At 36.8% G+C, this 19,094-nt stretch overlaps 2 protein-coding genes and 1 long non-coding RNA gene across 5 annotated transcripts in view; 2 read left to right on the top strand and 1 right to left on the bottom strand.

The window, feature by feature from the left end:
• LOC307173663 overlaps positions 1-19,094 on the bottom strand; it is a 73,179-nt gene that overhangs the window by 26,180 nt on the left and 27,905 nt on the right. The gene's annotated exons all lie outside the window — the stretch shown is intronic.
• On the top strand, positions 1,935-9,729 carry peds1 (plasmanylethanolamine desaturase 1). Its single transcript, XM_079896952.1, has 6 exons — positions 1,935-2,178; positions 5,324-5,443; positions 5,714-5,805; positions 6,256-6,400; positions 6,499-6,711; positions 7,093-9,729. Exons 1-6 carry the CDS (start codon positions 2,043-2,045, stop codon positions 7,212-7,214), a joined length of 828 nt encoding a protein of 275 aa, XP_079753078.1. The 5' UTR covers positions 1,935-2,042; the 3' UTR covers positions 7,215-9,729.
• slc52a3-1 (solute carrier family 52 member 3-1) lies at positions 12,521-18,495 on the top strand. The gene is made up of 4 exons (XM_079898070.1): positions 12,521-13,209; positions 14,715-15,888; positions 16,636-16,759; positions 17,341-18,495. Exons 2-4 carry the CDS (start codon positions 14,879-14,881, stop codon positions 17,551-17,553), a joined length of 1,347 nt encoding a protein of 448 aa, XP_079754196.1. The 5' UTR covers positions 12,521-13,209; positions 14,715-14,878; the 3' UTR covers positions 17,554-18,495.

Below are 19,094 nucleotides of genomic sequence, written 5' to 3' on the forward strand. Positions count from 1 at the left end.
GCCGAGTTTAGGAACACATGTTTACATCAATTTTGATTTTGAGAATCAGAATGAGATTAATTGCCAAGTTAAGTGTGCAAACACTCGGGGAAGCTTACAGTAGCCTACACCAAAAAAAAAAAAAAAAAACACCAAAAAAACCCCGCAGATATAATAGCCTAATAATAATAATAATTATATATATATATATATATATATATATATATATATATATATATATATATATATATATATACATATATATATGAACTACTTGGATGTAATAGGGTCTCATTAATACCACCATTCAAGAAAAAGAGGTAGGCTATTTAAACTATTGTTTAAAGTGCATTTATTTTTTATATTTGCATTTATTTTACTTATGTGTTCAACAGAACTCTACAGACACAACACATAAGTAAGCAAATATAAATAGAATTTATTACAAATAAAATAAATAGAGTATATCTATGAAACACAGGTTTCTCGGAGGAGCAGTCAGTTATACACTTGCCATGGGGACCGGTCATTATTTAGCCATATTTAACCTGACCAGTCAAAATAATGTCTTCTAGAGCAGTGTTTCTCAATGCCAGTCCTCGGGACTCAACTTCTAAAATGTTTTAGATGTCTCCCTATTCAATACACGAAGAAGCTGATGAGTCGAATCAGGTGTTTTAATTAGTGAGACATCTAAAACACTCCTGGTGGGATTACTATATCACAACACTTCTGGGAATGCTCTGTTGCTAGGACCGGAAGTATCCACTTTATAACTTAATTTAAAGGTGTTTGGTTTTCTATCGACTTCTAGGCCTGTCATCCTGCAATATTATCCACACTATATATATTCACACATTAAAGTTACTTAATCAGGTTTATTCATTTTACTGATTAATATCATATCATCATTGTCTAACCATAAGTTCTCTCAGTGGTAATTTCAGTTTCAAGTTGATAGTTACAAGTCATTTTCCAGGGGCAGCAGGCGTTGGCTGCTGCAATAAACTTTTTTTTTTTTTTTTTTTTTTTAATGATGTAGTTAGTCTGCCATCTGGTGGGTAAGGATTGCACTACAAGAGCTGGTTAAAATAATTTCATCATTGTCCTCGAAGCAGCACCACCATATTTCTCAATATTTCCTTTTCTTATTCTGTGTCTGAACATTCCCCTGTGGCCCATATCATAGTGCAACGTGTTGCAAGAACTGACTCATTAAGCTGCCAGCACTTGAAAATATTATATAGCCTACATTTTCATGTCCATTTCATTTCCAATATTGTGCATTTATTATTTTATTTAATATTTTAATAATTTATTATCATGATATCATATTTTATTTGACACATTCCATTACTTTTTATAGAGCATCAGTGACGCAAATCCTACATCAAAACATATGTATGTATTATGATTCTTTATCAGAGTGGTAGAGTCTGATTTAAAGTCATACATGAATGCCATGTCATAATTTAAACAATCTACTGAATTGGGGTTCATTTCATTGTACAATTTTTGAATGGAGCGTGAAGTCCAGCTCCCCCTCTCCCACTTAACCCATGACGTCCAGAGAGGTGGAGCTGGATGTAATTTGCCTCTGCAATGAGCACCACTTGCTTTTTTTTGTCTGTTACTTGTTCTGCACAAGCTTCTGTATACACTGTATTTCGCATCTACTCTCCTTTGACTTGTGAAGTAGGCCTAACATCAGATAGTAAAAAAAAAAAAAACATAATAAAAAAAACTTTTTATTAACATAATGAAAATGAATATTTTGGACAATGCACTAAAATACCAGCATCCACGACTGTACATTAAAGTAAATAAAATGAATCACTTCCAGTATAGCCTCTTTTCTGATTGGTTGCATCCGGGTGGGGTCAGGACATTCTTGTTTTATAATTGGTCGTCATGTTTGTTATGAAAACATAGTCGAATTGCTGATTGGCTGAATGCTGCAGCGCGACGAACACAATTGGGAGGAAACGCGGAACATGACGAACAGAGGCGTGGAGTTGAGGATGCGGAATTAATGCATCCGCTGCGCCCGAACCGGACTGAATATGGCGAGCACCGAGAGCAAAAGTGGGTCTTCGGAAAACTTTCACACACCCGAGCCAAGTAGAGTGGCTCAACCGGGCGCGAGATGGGGTCCACAGCATGCAGGTGCTCGAGAGCTCGCGGAATTATACTCGCCAGGTGAGAATTTAAACCGGTTTTTACATTTCCCGTCGGCGCCGGTAGCCGCCTGCCGCTGCCCACACCGGGGATTGAACGGACTGCCAGCCACGAGTTTCTCTTAAGCAGCGCCGGACAGCACGGCCACGAAGCTGTCGCATTGGCATTGTAGTCGGTTTTTAAAGGGCATGTAGCGGAGCGCGTACATATTCAGTCTGGGGTCTCTGCGGGGACAAACACTACGCAGCATAGTGTGGCATACGTGGTTTAATAAGTGATGTTTATGTGGCAGGGAGTTTGAATGAGCTCATCGCCCTATCGGTGATGCCAGTCATCAGATGAGTCGAACAAAATCTGTGTCTGTGGTAAATTTGACCAAAATAGGTTATTAATCATGTCTTGTGAGTTTATATATCTCTTATGGTCCCAAGGGATGTAATTCTGTGTCAGAAATAGCTGTGGTACTTGTAGCTGTCAGATAGGCTCCTAACAGGAGATCTCTTTGATTACACGCTTACCAAATATATTACTCAGCATGTACTCAGTTATGTTTTGCTAGTTAAAAAAAGTTGTTCAAATAAAACATGAACGGCATTTTGAGAAATAACATTTACATGACTTACAAAATAGAAGAAGCTGGTGTTTTTTTTTTTCTACACGTAGCGGGTAGCCCCTTCATGGGTGCCGCTAATATTGACATCACATGACTAGTAGTTGCCATGCAACTGGCCGCTTTACTACCTAAAACAATACTGTTTATTTCATTTAGCAGATGCAGACAGTGTTTGCTGTGATTTACAAAGCATAAACGTAAAAGCTAATGTGAATAAAACAAGTAAAACTAATGTCAAACACAACAAAACAACAGAGCCACTGTAGAAAGGCTCCTAGATCAATTAGTTTTTTGTCTACTGAAATTTCTTAGAAAGATATGCAGTGCTTCATCAGCAGAACAATAAAAAACACATTAAATAACATAAAACAACCCACTGAAGAGATGTAGCCTATGTCTATCCCTCACAGCCTCGCTTTCATTCCTGTTAAAAGTAAAAGATGACGCAGCTGTGAATAAGGTCTATAGTCAATAGTTATGCAGCTCATACAGAAGTCATTTTCTAACCAAGTTGCTTTCTGTAGGTAAATTCCAAATTCGCATGATCATCTTGAATCCTCTGCGAAATCTCCATTCCCCATCACAGGGATTCCTATTTAAATGGCTGCATTTCTCCCGCAAATATTCGCAGAACAACGTTAAACGTGTCCGCGCCGTAACAGCATAGTTGGAAAACAAAAATAAACCAAAAAGATAAACAAACATCTTTGATGTGAAGCAACAGCAGTTAGTGAAGAAGCCTTATAATGCATCAAGCCAAAAAGTATCAGTACTAAGTACCAAAACCACTGGTACTATTGAATATTGAATAAGAAGCATCTCAATGTCAACAAAAACTTACTGAGTGCACCTTTAAAGACAGTTTCGGGTTGACTCGTTTTTATCTCAATAGGGAATGGCTGTTCACACTATTAAAGATGAATAACAACAAAGTAATTTATAGCATTAGCACAACAGGGTCACAAAAAACCAGCAGCCCACAATGGTTGATTAGTTTGTGCGCAGTAAATCTGAATACTGTGGAAGGAGGATCTCCATCAGTACCAGCAGGGAACAGTGGACATTGTGTGGAGGATAAATGCTGCATATAAACACTAAAACAGAACAGGAGCGGAAACAAAAAAGCACAGTAAGCACTAAGCAGACCAGAGGGTGTGGTAGGTGTGACAGGTATGAGTTTGTGTGGGTGGGGTGGTGGAGTTCAATGTCAAATCGAGCAGGACCGATGTGGGTTTCTGGGTAGCATGAGATTCAGTGCTTCTCTTACTTCACATCAGTGTCCTCTGATAGCATTGTCCTGTTTACAGTCACTTTGGTGACTGTTCAGGCTCTCAGTATTTCGGTATCAGATTAACACCCTGGAACACAGCAGTATTTCCAGATTCTGTCAACTGTGGTGTGAATCATGTTCTTTTCTGCAAAGTGCTTCTGCAGTGAATTCAGGGCAAAGGTGAATTTGCCCTCGGCACACAATTGTTGTAGCTGTGGAAAGAAACAATGCGACTTTGTTGTGAGCATTGCTTTGAATGCTCACAGCCATAACCCTCTGTCTCGATCTGTTATAAACATCTATTCAAATATGCTTTCTCAACAGTTTCTATGATAATGATGCTGTATTTTTGGAATATTAGTGACCAGTAATGTAGATAGTTACTTTTTCATGTTGCTGTATTGATTTGATTTTACTTTTATGTACAGCAAACAAGTTAGTACTTCAGTAAAGCTACTTCACCGAGACACTCTGGAGACTCTGAAGTTAGCGTACTCTCTAGGCCACTTTGGATATAAACCTATTTAAACTTAAACTTCTCTCTCTCTCTCTATCTATATATATATATGTATGTGTATGTATGTATTTATTATTGTGTGTGTGTATGTGTATGCAGGTATTTATTTATTAACAATTTGTACCTTCCATAACTATTTACAAACAGATTCCAACATTGCCATTTTGGTGGGTGAATGGCAGGTGAATTAAGAGACTTTTCATTTTAAAATTTGTGTTATTTTTATAAAATAAAATATTTTATATATATATATATATATATAGGCCTATATAACTTCACATTAGTGATATATTGTTTTTATTAAAAATTATATCTTTGGCAGCAAAGTACTAATTTGTTTGTTGTTTTCCTCCCATATTTGTTACAAAAAGTGCATGTTAAAATAGTATATTTGAAATGAATAAGTGCGTCACATATTTCTTATTTGGTGGCTTAATGCCCAAAACTTCAACGTGTCACCACATTCTGTTGAAAAAAACTTCTGATGATAGCCTTTGAAAATGTCAAGTGTGCTGGTTGACATATTTTCAGTATTAGCTGATTTATATGTCTTTGATCTGAATTGTACTCGTCATATCAGCGTATTGTTCTTACAGTCACTTACAGTACTGTTTTTAAATAATGCATTATGCTGCAGTTCCTATTAAAGTTTTATTTATTCTCCAAAGCCAATTTTTACTCAAATGTGGTGCTTTGCTGTTATTTTTGGACCCTGCTGACTAAAGACTGCTATTTAAAAGGTCTCAACTCTGTCTATTTCTCACAGGAAAAAGATGTCAGGAATGGCTCAGTGTGCTTCTTTGCTTTACCCTCATGGCCTTCAACTTCTGTTACCTGGTAACATACTTCCACCTGGGACACATCTGGTACATCCTTCTGGGCATCGGTTGGTACAACAAACAAACCCTCACACACACATCAATGTTTAATAAAGTAATGGTAGACACAACAAAGAAGTTGCAAAGTACAACTCTGAAATTCCCAGTATTCAAGAATGCTAGTAGCTGCCAGATTTTTTTTCTCTGTGTGTCTTAAACAACTAGCAACTACCAAAAACAGCTTTTTATGGGAACTGAAAGCCATTTTGGTTAATAATAGGATTTAGAGATTGATGTCATGCTGATATTCTGCTGTATGTGTGTGTGTGTGTGTGTAGTGGCAGGGATCCTCACAGCAGACTTTGCCTCTGGTCTGGTTCACTGGGGTGCTGACACATGGGGTTCAGTGGATCTGCCCATCGTTGGGAAGGTACAGGAGTGAAACACCCTTTTTTCCTGTTATTAAGTTAATATTAAGGATTAAAAATGTAATAAAATACTTAGAGAACAAATAGATATTGAACCACTTGATCACATTTTATATTTTTAAGGCCAATTCACACTGCACCGACAGACACAGACAGTCACCAGATTACAGTATGTCACTTCTCAGACATTCACCCTATAAACACACAGATTCAACATGTTAATCCTGAAAAAACAAGCGCCGACCGGTTAACCCACTGATTCGACAAAACCCAATGAATGTGTTTATTGGTGTTGGTGGGCTTCGATCAGTACAGTGTGAATTGGCCTTTAAATGTCTTTAAACACTTTAAACAAAGAAAATATGAATCTCAGGAAAATATTCTCAACTACTAAATTGTGCTAGCATAATTACTTATCCTAAAAAACTTTTCCTGTGTTTGTTGGCACCCAGGCCTTCATTCGTCCATTTCGAGAGCACCACATTGATCCAACAGCTATAACGCGCCATGATTTCATTGAGACAAATGGTGATAACTGTATGTTGACTATCATCCCTCTCGCTAACATGGCCGCTAACTTCTTGATGCTCTCACCAGGTAAGACATCAGACATGTTATCTGTCCAATACAGAGACAAATGATGAACCACATTCATTTATGACTCCGTGTGTAATATTGTGCTGTTCTCTCTTCAGCGGAGATCTATCCAAACTACCCATGGTACTGTTACGTCTTTGCTTTAGCCATTTTTGTTACACTGACCAATCAGATTCACAAATGGTCGCACACATATTTTGGGCTCCCACGCTGGGTGACGTTTCTTCAGGACTGTTACATCATTTTACCACGGAAACACCACAGAGTTCACCACGTTTCACCTCATGAAACCTACTTCTGCATTACCACAGGTATACTCGCACACAATACACGTTTGTATAGAAAGTTCAAAAGAACAGCATTTATTTGAAATAGAAATGTTTTGCAATGTGTATTTATTAATTAAAAAAGTCAAAAGAATGTATGCGTTGCATACATTCAATAACAAAGGCATATGGTGCAATTAATATGCAGAAGAAAAAAAACAGGAAATGAAATCAGAAAGAGGACTACTACAGACCCTCATGAGTGTGATACTACCCAAAAACTACCAAGAATGTTTTCATGTATTAAAATTAAAATACATTTTTTTAAGTTTTTAAATTTTATTTATCATTGACACTAAATTATATATAAATTTACAGCAGTTATACAGTTACATGTCATTGACCCTAATGTGTTTGAATGTGCAGGCTGGTTGAACTATCCTCTAGAGAAACTGGGATTCTGGAGAAACCTGGAAGATCTGATCCAGAGCCTGACAGGAGAGAAACCCAGATCAGATGACCTCAGATGGGCCCAGAAAACCAAGTAATCTTCCTCTGCCACCGACCCACCTCCCCTACCTCAGACCTGCTAGGAGAACAGTCTTTTTTCTCCATCTACTTGTCCTCCCTCAGACAGAACAAGAGGAATGGCAAGATATCAAAGCCCAAGTTAGAAAGCCATCAATTCTTAGCAAAAGTTGAGAGAATGGGGTTGACAAAAGCAATTGAAAGCAATATCCCTACCACCCTGCTCACTCTAAAGACCCAAACATCCTTGTTGAAAACTTGAGACTTCTGTGAAATGTTTAAAACTATTCAAAGTGCAAAAAAAACAAAATGAATTTAAAATGTCAATACTTGAACAAAGTGGGCTCTTTTCTGGACACCTTCTTATCTTTCAGCTGCTCAAAGCTTTGCTGACTAGCTTGTTTCTGAGGGACTGGCTTTTGACTGACTGCACTTTTGGGTTTGGCCTTTTGGGACTGATATCTCTTGCTCTCATCCTTCACTTGTTTGGGGTTTAAGTGAAGTAAACTCGAGGCATTTTGGCTCTTTCACCGCAGAGGGCTGAAAACCGGTGTCTTCATCTGTTGCTTGTGTCTGAACGGACGGAGCAGCATCATATGCAGTCTTACTTCAGTACGCCTTAAAAGGCAAATCGCAAGAAACTTGCTTTGCTCTGCCTCATCCTGTTCCTTACATTCATTTTTTCATTATTAATACTTTCTTTTGAAGCACATTTGCAAATTCAGAGGTGCTGAAAGCAGTTAGCTCTTGATCAAGAGGTGTATATTAGAAGTATTTCCACGTAGGTCAATATTTAGGTTAATAATGTATAAGTGTGTGAATAAGCAATGGTGTCCTCACAGGTATCAAAACCCATGAGACACTCAGAATAGGCCTTATATGTATCCATTTTTATCTTGTATTAACTTCATTGTAGGCTAGGTTGACCAGCTGACTGACACAAACTTAAACTTACACTCCATTACTTGGGTTTTAGGTCTGCATACATTGTTACTTAACAGTTTAATGTTCAACTTAACACTAGCATGTTAAATTTTAATAATAATATGAAATGCTAAAGGTGGTTACAGCATGATGAACAGATGAAGGATAGATTTAACATCTAGCTGAATAGTGACTTATAACTACTACTAACTGCTTATTTAATGAGCGTTATATACATTCTCTAGTATAAAGCTGCAATGACAATGGACTCAAAAAATATTTATTTACTTGACTTTATATTTAAATACAGCAGTAGTCATATTTTTAATTAAAAAATTAAAGTTAATCTTTCACTAATGAAAAAAAAAACATTCTTTGCTTTGGAAAATAAGTGTTGCTATCTAAGCCATGTAGTTAAGACGGTGTACATGTCGACTTTTAAGAGTGAGGAAATTTAAGTAATGAACAATTTAATATTTTATATCACATCTAACATAATTGTGATCATTTTTGTTGTGCCATTTGGGGGTATTAGTTTAATTATTTTTCTTTGCACAAAAAACCTGTTAGCCCTTAAGAACTGAAAAGGTCAGCCTAAATGAGTTATAGCTTAGAAGTTTTATGCTTGTGTGCATTTTCACGCCAAAACCTTGTTACTGTCAGCCGGAATGTGGCAATTGTTGTGTTTCAATAGGTCAGTTTGGTGATGTTACATGTTTAAAATAGGTCAGCTTTATAGAAGGTCAGAGAACATGTTTTAGAAAGGCAAATTCATTTGTCCAATATGTAAAACTGTTACAAAGAAGTCAGCCAGAACTGTAAAAAAACAAAACATATATGAGGTGTTTTGAGCTTATTCATAATGTGTCATGTGTTACATCTTTTTATGAATTCAGGAAGATTTGTTAGATGGAATATTGTAGTATTTTTGACAGTCAACTAATATCTTATATATTTCTATGCTGATATGAGATGCCAAACTTATTTTTGCTCAGCTAATAGGATCTGTTGTGGTGTGTTTGGTCAGTGTTTATTTGAAGAAAACACTCCAGTGGCGATGTTCACTGTACAGGGAACTGAAGCTTAAACCAATTACTTTGATTTAGTAAAATGTTACATTTGTCATTGGATTTCACTTAATTTTGTATTTTTGGTTTCCAATGAGTCTTTATTATGACATTATTTTCTCCTAAATTTTACATTGCAGAGTGTGAACGATCATATCATATAACATATCTCAACCTTTTCTTTTATTTGTAATGTACTGACCATGAAGGATTTCACCAGCTGTAACATTTCTTGATTTGAAATGGTGGAAGAAGTTGGAGCAGCAAGTGATCGTGATGTGTTTATGCAGTGAAGACTTCTGTGCTTTTGTCTGGTCAAGCTTAGTGTTCTGCAGGTATAATTATGGTTCTATATACCCACAGAAATTTAGGAAATTGCTTAAGAAATGTTACTAGTTTGTTGTGAAATGTGTAAAAGAGATTGTGGTAATATGGCAATTGTATTATCGAAAATGCAAGATTAGAGTGTTAAAGACCTTCTCGTTGAGTCTCCTTTCTTTCCATGCACAGTGTAACAGTATGTGGCTTTGAGAAGACTGAACTAATCACATTGTACTTGCTCAAAAATAGCTTACTGTCCTTCAGATAACAAAGCAAAGCCGATCCCTTATTCGCTGGGGTCATTAGATTGATGACCTTCGGCATTCACACTTGTTACTGAATGTTTGTTCTTACTGATTTATTGGGAGAAGCCTTTTAAAAATGCTATCTCGGTTGATTTTGCAATTCACCTCATAGTCTCACAATCAGCAAATCGGCTACTTGTTGAAAACTGAAAATAACGCCTTAATGCCTTTTTTTGTTGTTTCTTGTTTTGAAAACATTTATGTCATTAAGTTCATATTTATAATAAAATTAATAAAGAACTGGAAAGACCTGTGGCCTGATTTGTGCTTTTTATCCTGCTTATGTTGGGTCATTGAAGATGTTAATTCTTTATTCTTCAGTACACATCATACACAGGGCTGTCAGCAGATAAACAACAGCTCAAGGACATGTCCACTCAACTTTGACTTGACCCTCAATGCTAAATAATGTTTGTATTTAACAGGTTGACTTATTAGAATGATGCCATTTATTTGTAAAACTGAACACGTAACACATTCCTTTTTGTTCTTTCTTTTACCTTTCACCTTCATTTCAAAGTTCAATCTCTCTCTCTCTCTCTCTCTCTCTCTCTCTCTCTCTCTCTCTCTCTCTCTCTCTCTCTCTCTCTCTCTCTCTCTCTCTCTCTCTCTCTCTCTCTCTCTCTCTCTCTCTCTCTCTCTCTCTCTCTCTCTCTCTCTCTCGTTGCAATGCTTATTTCACATTGTGACTGAACCAAAAGAAAAATAAATAGAGGCGTTTAACACCAGAACAGATTGCAACACTTCATAGTTATACATGAAACACTGTTATCAGATTACTTATGATTTATATACATATAAATAATACATTTATATTTAGATCATGTATTGCGGAAGCAGGGCTTCCGCCCAGGTCTATAGACCCGAGCTACTTTTGAGGTCTGGTACAAATATGACATACAAAAATACATATGTATGGAAGATTGATCATTAAAAGATGGCGATCTCAATTCAAACTCGCCCGTGGTCTTATGCTTAAATGACAATGATTTGGCTATGTCTATGAAACCTTTGAAATTACAATCACAATTACAAATCATTCTATTTCATAACTTTAAACTGTAACGAGAATAAATAAAATGAAATTAACTTTTTTAGGATCTAAAAAAAAAAAAAAGTAATAATTTAAACATTAGTTTTTTGTCTCTTTCTCATCAAGGCAGCATTTATTTAATCAAAAATAAAGTAACAACAGTAATATTATAATGTATTATTACAATTTAAAATAACTAATCTGAATATATTTTAAAATGTAATTTCTTTTCAGTAATCATTACTCCAGTCTTCACTGTCACATGATCCTACAGAAATAATTCTAAAATGCAGATTTTCTGCTCAAGTAAATTATCTTATTATTATCAATGTTGAAAATACTTAATATTTTTATGAAAACATGTCTTTTTTTCAGGTTTCTTTGATGAATAGAATGATGAAAGTTCAAGAGAACAGCATTTATTTGAAACTGAATGTATCTTTGTTGAATAAAACTATTTTTCCTAAAAAAAAAATATTTCTTTTATTCAGCAAGGACACATCACAGGTTTGTCGGCTGCACATCCATGAAGTGAATCTCCCCTTCCACCACATCACAGAGTTGCTCTATTGGATTGAGATCTGGTGACTGTGAAGGCCATTTGAGTATAGTGACCGCATTGCCATGTTCAAGAAAGACATTGCGCGTTATCCTGCTGGAATCAGCCATCAGAAGATGGTACACTATGGTCATAAAGGAAAGGACATGGTCAGCAACAATACTCAGGTAGGCTGTGGCATTTAAATAATGATCAATTGGTACTAAGGGGCCCAAAGTGTGCCAAGAAAATATCCCCCACACCATTACAACACCAGCACCAGCCTAAACCGTTGATTCAAGGCAGGATGGATTCATGCTTTCATGTTGTCTACACCAAATTCTGACCCAACCACCTGAATGTCGCAGAAGAAATCGATAATCGTCAGACCAGGCAATGGTTTTCCAATCTTCTATTGTCCAATTTTGGTGGGCCCATGCGAATTGTAGCCTCAGTTTGCTGTTCTTACCTTTAAGGTTCGATGTGTAGTGCGTTCAGAGATGCTCTTCTGCAGACCTCGGTTGTAACGAGTGGTTATTTGAGATTCTGTTGCTTGCCTTTCTATAAGCTCGAACCAGTCCGGGCTGCGTTTCTCAAAAGCACTGTGAGCTAAGTTGATTGTAGAGACCATTTGTGCCAATGGTTGTGCGTGAAAATCCAAGTAAATCAGCAGTTTCTGAAATACTCAGACCAGCCCATCTGACACCAACAACCATGCCACGTTCAAAGTCACTTAAATAACCTTTCTTCCCCATTCTGACGCTCAGTTTGAACTTCAGCGGATCGTCTTGACCATGTCTACATGCCTTCATGCATTGAGTTGCTGCCGTGTGAATGGCTGGTTAGATATTTGCGTTATGATCTGTGAACCTTTGGCTGCTATCTTACCCCATCTGGCTTCAAGTCATTGACTTTTGTTTGTGTCTAATTTCTGGTAAAGTCACTTATGTACTCATGGGTCCCATCTATACATAAATAAAGGCCTGATGCCTTTATGTCATGCGTTAATAGTTATAATAAATCTTCTTTTTAGATACAAGTTCAAAACCTAAAAGAAGCTGTTAATTAGTAATGAGGGTAGTAAAGTATATGTAGGTCACACGTCACACCATATAAAGCTGCACTTATACTGTATGCTGTGCCAGAATGAGCTTTGGGTTGTGATGTTTTGTGATTGATTCTATATCTGCTATGAGAGTATGAAAATAAACAGCACCTAAGGTAAGTTTAATGTTTTGTAAAGACTTTTAACGGTTCAAAGTTCCACACCGAGAACTTCAGATTGTGGTACAAGGACTATGGCTTAAATATGATGTGAATTGAAGTCTCTGTGCTCTACATTTGTTATTCTTGATGAAAGATATGATGATTGAATAGGGTCAAATTACATGCCGCAAAAGAGTTCAGGATATTCTGTTCACGATTAAATAACCGTGATACATCTCAGAGGCACAACAGGCCTATGAGTCCAAATTTCACTGCTCACTGAACTCAGTCCTCCTGTAGTTGCACACTTTGATGCCAATGCTATAGTTCAAGAGTTATGCAGAAAAACTGGACCAGCTAAAAGGCCATTTTGTTGCAGTGTCATGTGACAGGAGAGTTATGCACTTCATTAGAGCGGGATGACCTTCATGAGACTCACCCACACTCATACGCTGAGGTTAAAAACCACACTGTGGACATCTTTAGAGTTGAGAGGTTAACCGGTAATGGAATACCGGATTGCTGAATGAATGTCGCTTCTATGACTTACCAGTTCGTAGAGCAAACTAATGTCTGTGTCAGAAAGAAGAGCATGTTCTGTCTCATTGGCTCAGCAGTAATGTGAGTACTGAATTTGTTTAATGCTCCTCCAGTGATATAACACATAAATCAGTCTTTTGTCCTGAGTTACAGGTATCGGATGTTTGCTTACATGCTGACTGAATATTTTTAATGTGTCGCTTTTGTTATCATGTTGGATGTTACATGTATGCAAATCCAATGGTCTTTAACTATTGACTGACAAGTTCATTTTAACTTTTAACATTGTCTTTGGTTGTATAAAAAACACCTAGACCACTGGATCCAGTTAACAGAATTAACAAGAATTAACAATTCATATTTGAATTTAGAATGATTACAGATTTTTGCTGTACTTTTTACAATTAACAAGCCACATTAATACAGCAATTCACATTTTATTGTTGACTGTTGTAGTAGTGCCGGTTTATAATCATTTTATTGCTATGCTGCACTTGAACTTTGTATAGCATGCAACGTTTTGTAAGCTTAAAGTATGATGTAATAATATATATATATATATATATATATATATATATACACACAGTAGTCAAAATTCGAAGTGAATCAAAAAAGTTCATCAAAGTTGTCAAATGGGTATTGTTCAAAATTCATGTATAACTTTGATGCAAGGTTCTGATCCACTTCAAATGTTGACTACTGTATACATATATATATATATATTTGTATGTATGTATATTTAAGTATATGTATATTATGTATGTATAATTAAAGTAATATTGTTTTCCATTAAAGGGATACTCGACTTTAAAATGAAAATTCTGTCATCATAATCACCCTCATGTTGTTTCAAACCTGTATGAATTTCTTTCTTCTGCTGAACAGAAAGGAAGATATTTAGAAGAATGTCAGTAACCAGGCAGTTTCTGGGTCCCATTGACTTCCATAGTAGGAAAAAATATATACTATGGAAGTCAATGGTACCAGAAACTGTCTGGTTACTGACATTCTTCTAAATATCTTCCTTTCTGTTCAGCAGAAGAAAGAAATTCATACAGATTTGATACAACATGAGGGTGAGTATATGATGACAGAATTTTCATTTTAAAGTGGAGTATCCCTTTAAGGATGCTTTAAAATGATCAAAAGTGACAGTAAGGCCTTTTAAATTGTTATTTCAATTAAATGCTGTTCTTTTGAACTTTGTTCATCAAATAATTCTAATACAAATATATTAAGGTGTGCACAAACATATGCAGCACAACTGTTTTCAACATTGATAATAGTAAGAAATGTTTCTTGAGCAGCAAATCAGCATAGAATGATTTCTGAAGGATCATGTGACACTGCTGAAAATTCAGCTTTGTCATTACAGGAATACATTACATTTTAAAATACTGTATTAAGGTTTTTATTTTATTTTTATATATATGCAGCCTTGGTGAGCATAAAAGACTAAAAACATTACAAATATCTTACTGACCCCAACATTTTGAACAGTTGAATATATAGTCTTAATTCCTAGGGTTGTGCAATGGTTCCTCTGTCAGAGATGTCATATTATGTTTTTCTTTCTCTTTTTAAAGGTAATCTGATGTTTTGGCAAAGGCAAGAAGAGAAGACATCAAACCACAGCCCAACTGAAGTGGCGTCACACAATATAAAATACCGAAGAGTCACACAGTTGAAAGTTGTTTGACATCAGATAGTTCTTCAACTACCCGTTTGCCCTCTGATAAAGACGTTCACTATGCCTTTGTACATCCATGTCTTGGCGTGTGCTTTCGGTCTGGGCTCCTGGGTGTCCATTAATGGCTTGTGGGTAGAACTTCCTCTGATAGTCAATGTTCTACCAGAGGGTTGGGACTTGCCATCGTACCTCACAGTCATCATTCAGCTTGCCAACTTAGGGCCTTTGCTGGTGACTCTGGCGCACAAATTCTGTCCTGGAAGACTACGTGAAAATCTCGTCATCTATGCGGTCCTGTCAATCGGCGTTGTAGCCTGCGTCCTACTGGCTGTGTTTTGGAAGAACACCACCATGCTCCTCGGTCAACCGCGTAGCACAGCATTTTTCATCCTCACATTTTTTCTTGCTCTAGTCGATTGCACCTCATCTGTAACCTTCCTGCCATTCATGATGCAACTTCCAGCCAAATACATCACCACATACTTCATTGGAGAAGGTCTGAGTGGTCTGGTTCCAGGCCTGGTGGCGCTGGCGCAAGGGGTTGGAATGTCAAAATGTGTCAATGTGTCGCACGTGTCAGATAACCTCACAGACTCTGAACCTCCGACCTTCATTGTGGAGACGCAGTACCTCCCTCCCAATTTCTCCACTGAGATCTTCTTCTCTTTCCTGGCCGTAATGACAGCAATAAGCTTGGGTGCCTTCCTCATATTAAACCGTCTGCCTCGCACCTTTGAACTATCCACTGAAAATCTCGTCCCGGACTCAGATGCCGTGGCAACAGTCTGCAGTGGTTTGGAGGGCCCCGTGGACCCCAATCCAAACAGTCAAGAGGAACAGGAAAAGAAGCAGATCAGAGTGCTACTTCCTAAACCGCTACACTCCGACTATCAGCTTGCGTTCATCTATTTTATGGTGGTGTGGGTGAATGGTGCAACGAACGGACTGCTGCCCTCAGTGCAGACATTCTCCTGTATGCCTTATGGAAATATGGCCTATCACCTGTCAGCCGCTCTGTCGGCGGTAGCCAATCCAGTGGCGTGCATCATAGCCATGTTTTTCCCCAAACGGTATATATCTCAACTTTTAATTACAATCAGGGCTTGACATTCACTTTTTTTTGCTCACCAGCCACTGTGGCTATTGGTTTTCCAAAGTTACTAGCCACTTAGCATTTTCACTGGCCACAATTTTGACATCGATACCATAGGGAAAAACTGCCATATAGATATTTTTAATATTATCTCATAATTTGGCAGCCGGTATATTAGGCTGCTGTCACTTTAAGACCTGACGCACGGACCCAGTATACTGTTTTATAAAGCCAATATACTTGGCTTTATGTGCACGCACTTTGGGTGTGAGCATAAAATCTGCGGGAATGAGTAAAATTATGCTCAATACGTGCAATCCCTCATCGAAATTCAAGCCCTGTAACACCAACAATATTCATCCTGAGCAAAAGTGGCTAGTAGGACTGACTGTTACACGCCACCGCTGAAATCCACTCATATTTGGCGGGTGTTAATGTCAAGCCCTGATTACAATCTAATCATATTTAATTTATTGCCGATTTGCACATATTTTGTGTTCTATTAAGTAGATAAATTGTGTTAAAGATATATTCCAGGTTAAATCAATTAAGGCATCTAAGATGCAATCCATGGCATCTGAGGCCTGCTGTTGATTACCACAAAAAAGTTCCCTCAGTGTGTAAAATGAATGAAAAACATGGAATAATATTTATTTTAAAGCAAATTTTAAGAAAGGTTCATAATAGGAGTTTGACTAAAAGTGAGTATATTATTCTCTTCCAGTTCATTAGTGTTTCTGGGCGTCCTGTGTCTGCTGGGGTCTGTATTTGGAGGCTACAATATGGCCATGGCTGCCATGAGTCCCTGCCCATTACTCCAACATACACCTCTAGGGGACGCTATTATAGTAAGTTCCCTTTTAATGTAATCAGCCCATTTCTAGAAGATTCTGTCTAAATGTTTAGCTTTACATTAATCTATTGTTGATTCTATTCAGAATGAAATGTTAAAATATCAATGTGAATGGTTCAGCAAAACTATTTTGTTCCTCAGGCTACAAATAAAAAAAAAAGTAAAACAGTCATGGCTAATGCAGGATAAGTGAAGGAAAAAACAATATTAAACTCTAAAAAAAGTAACCTTCTGAATTATAATGGAAGCTAGTGAACATCACAAATGATTAGAGCTTGATTTGGGATAATGCTTAAACGTCCAGGACAGAAAAATCCAGATCCATGTGCCCTAGTTTCAAAGTCGAGTGTTTGCGTCACTAGTAATGATGAGTTGTGTAATTGCAGACTTATTAGACACTGGCTGAGATGAGATATAGGCTACTACTCTTTCTCAACACCTCAGCATAATACCCTGATAACTAACTACTTCAGATATACTGTCACAGACATGACAGGTTCTCTATATATATTAATGAACATATATTAATCTGACAACCTATTTGTCACTCTTTTTTTATCTTTCAACTTGTTTCAGGTTTTGTCATGGGTTTTCTTTACTGGTCTGCTGTCCTATGTGAAGGTGATGGTAGGTGTGATTCTGAGGGACCGGAGTCACAGCGCCCTCGTGTGGTGTGGAGCAGCAGTGCAGACAGGATCTTTATTGGGCTCCTTCATTATGTTCCCCCTGGTTAACATCTATCACCTCTTCCAGTCGGGGGACGTTTGCAACACCAAATGCCCATTATAATAAGAGTTTAATAAGACTAACAGGCAAATGAACTGCTAACTCATTTTCACATCATAGCTGAGCTAATGATGGTGACATAATGAACTAACATTTGGCATTACTTGCTACTTATCTCTTTTGTTTTCACATTAATTTAACATTTGTACATCTTTTATATTATTGTGGATTATTATTTATGATGTTGTGAGTTTTTGGAAACATTTACAAGTGTTTCTGAATCATTTGTGGATTACTGGTAGCCTATGTTGTTTCAATATTATCAGATGGCAAAATCAGATGACTGCGTTATTAAATTTTGTATTATAAATGCTGTCTCAAACTGGTATTAATTAAATGTTTTAGGTTAAATTAATGTTTTTAAACAAGTTACGCTCTATCAGCTAAACGCTTTATCAGTCAAAGACCACATAAATAATTTTGACTCGTCCCTCAATCTGTAAAAGAAAATGAAAGCGCTCACAATGGAAGTCCATAGACTCATGAATCATGTAAACACTCCCTTTCTGTTCCTTGTACATATAATGTCAAAGCTTCAGGGTGCAGTTGGTGTATATGGTCATGTCAAGACTTTTCTGATAACTTGTAAAACATATTTATCTCAGTGTCATTTTCATATGTAAATCTTTAGGCTATACTGTCAAAACTATGCATTTTAACTAAGCATTTTAACATTTATCAATACAATGTCTGGCCCCATAGACTACAACTGCAAGTACATTGCTGTACACACAACTTGAGGGATAAGTCGAAATTATTTTCTGTGATAAATAGAACCTGGAAGGTTTAAACAACATGCCGTGGCACCTGTGTCATCACTAGATGGCGCTCATTTGCTGAATATTTTGCTGATGCAACTGCTCTTTTGCAAGACGGGCTTCAGAGTAAACTTCTGATTGACAGTGTTACTGACAGCAGCCCCAAAAATAAATCAAGCTAAATACTACTGATGTTGTGTTCGATATTGAAGCTTGATTCACCAAAACCGTGATCTATGATGTCTGAAGCTCTGCTCATCTAAGAACCACGACTGCTTTAGTATCTGGTTCACAAGGAGCGAGTTTTCCTAACTGTAAAACAATTATTATAATTTTTTTTTTACAATACATACCATAATTTATGTATGAAGCCCACTGCTCATTTAACCAAGGAATAACAGCTGAAACCAGGACTGAAGCATGGTTAAAATAGACGGATCACAAATTTTATTCATGAATTTGTTTCATTCATTTGAATTATTTTATTGCCAATGCACAGACACAAATTAATCACTTTAACAGTGGCTTTTACATAAAATAAAATAATAACAAATTTCAATAAAATAATAAAATAAAAGGTTCGAGTAATTAACCTTTTATGATAAAGTTGAGCGAAAAGTCTCTGGTATTTGCAAAGCTTTGTTTATCCTTCACTACTACTTGTCATTTACTGGAAACGTTTATTGAGCTTCATCCCAAGCAACTTGCAGAGACGTCTCTCCTGTAATAACCTGGGATTCAATGTCTTGCTCAAGGGCACAAATTGTGATTGTGATCTCAATAAAT

Source organism: Squalius cephalus (assembly GCF_949319135.1).
Source record: "Squalius cephalus genome assembly, chromosome: 16".
Taxonomy (NCBI): domain Eukaryota; kingdom Metazoa; phylum Chordata; class Actinopteri; order Cypriniformes; family Leuciscidae; genus Squalius; species Squalius cephalus.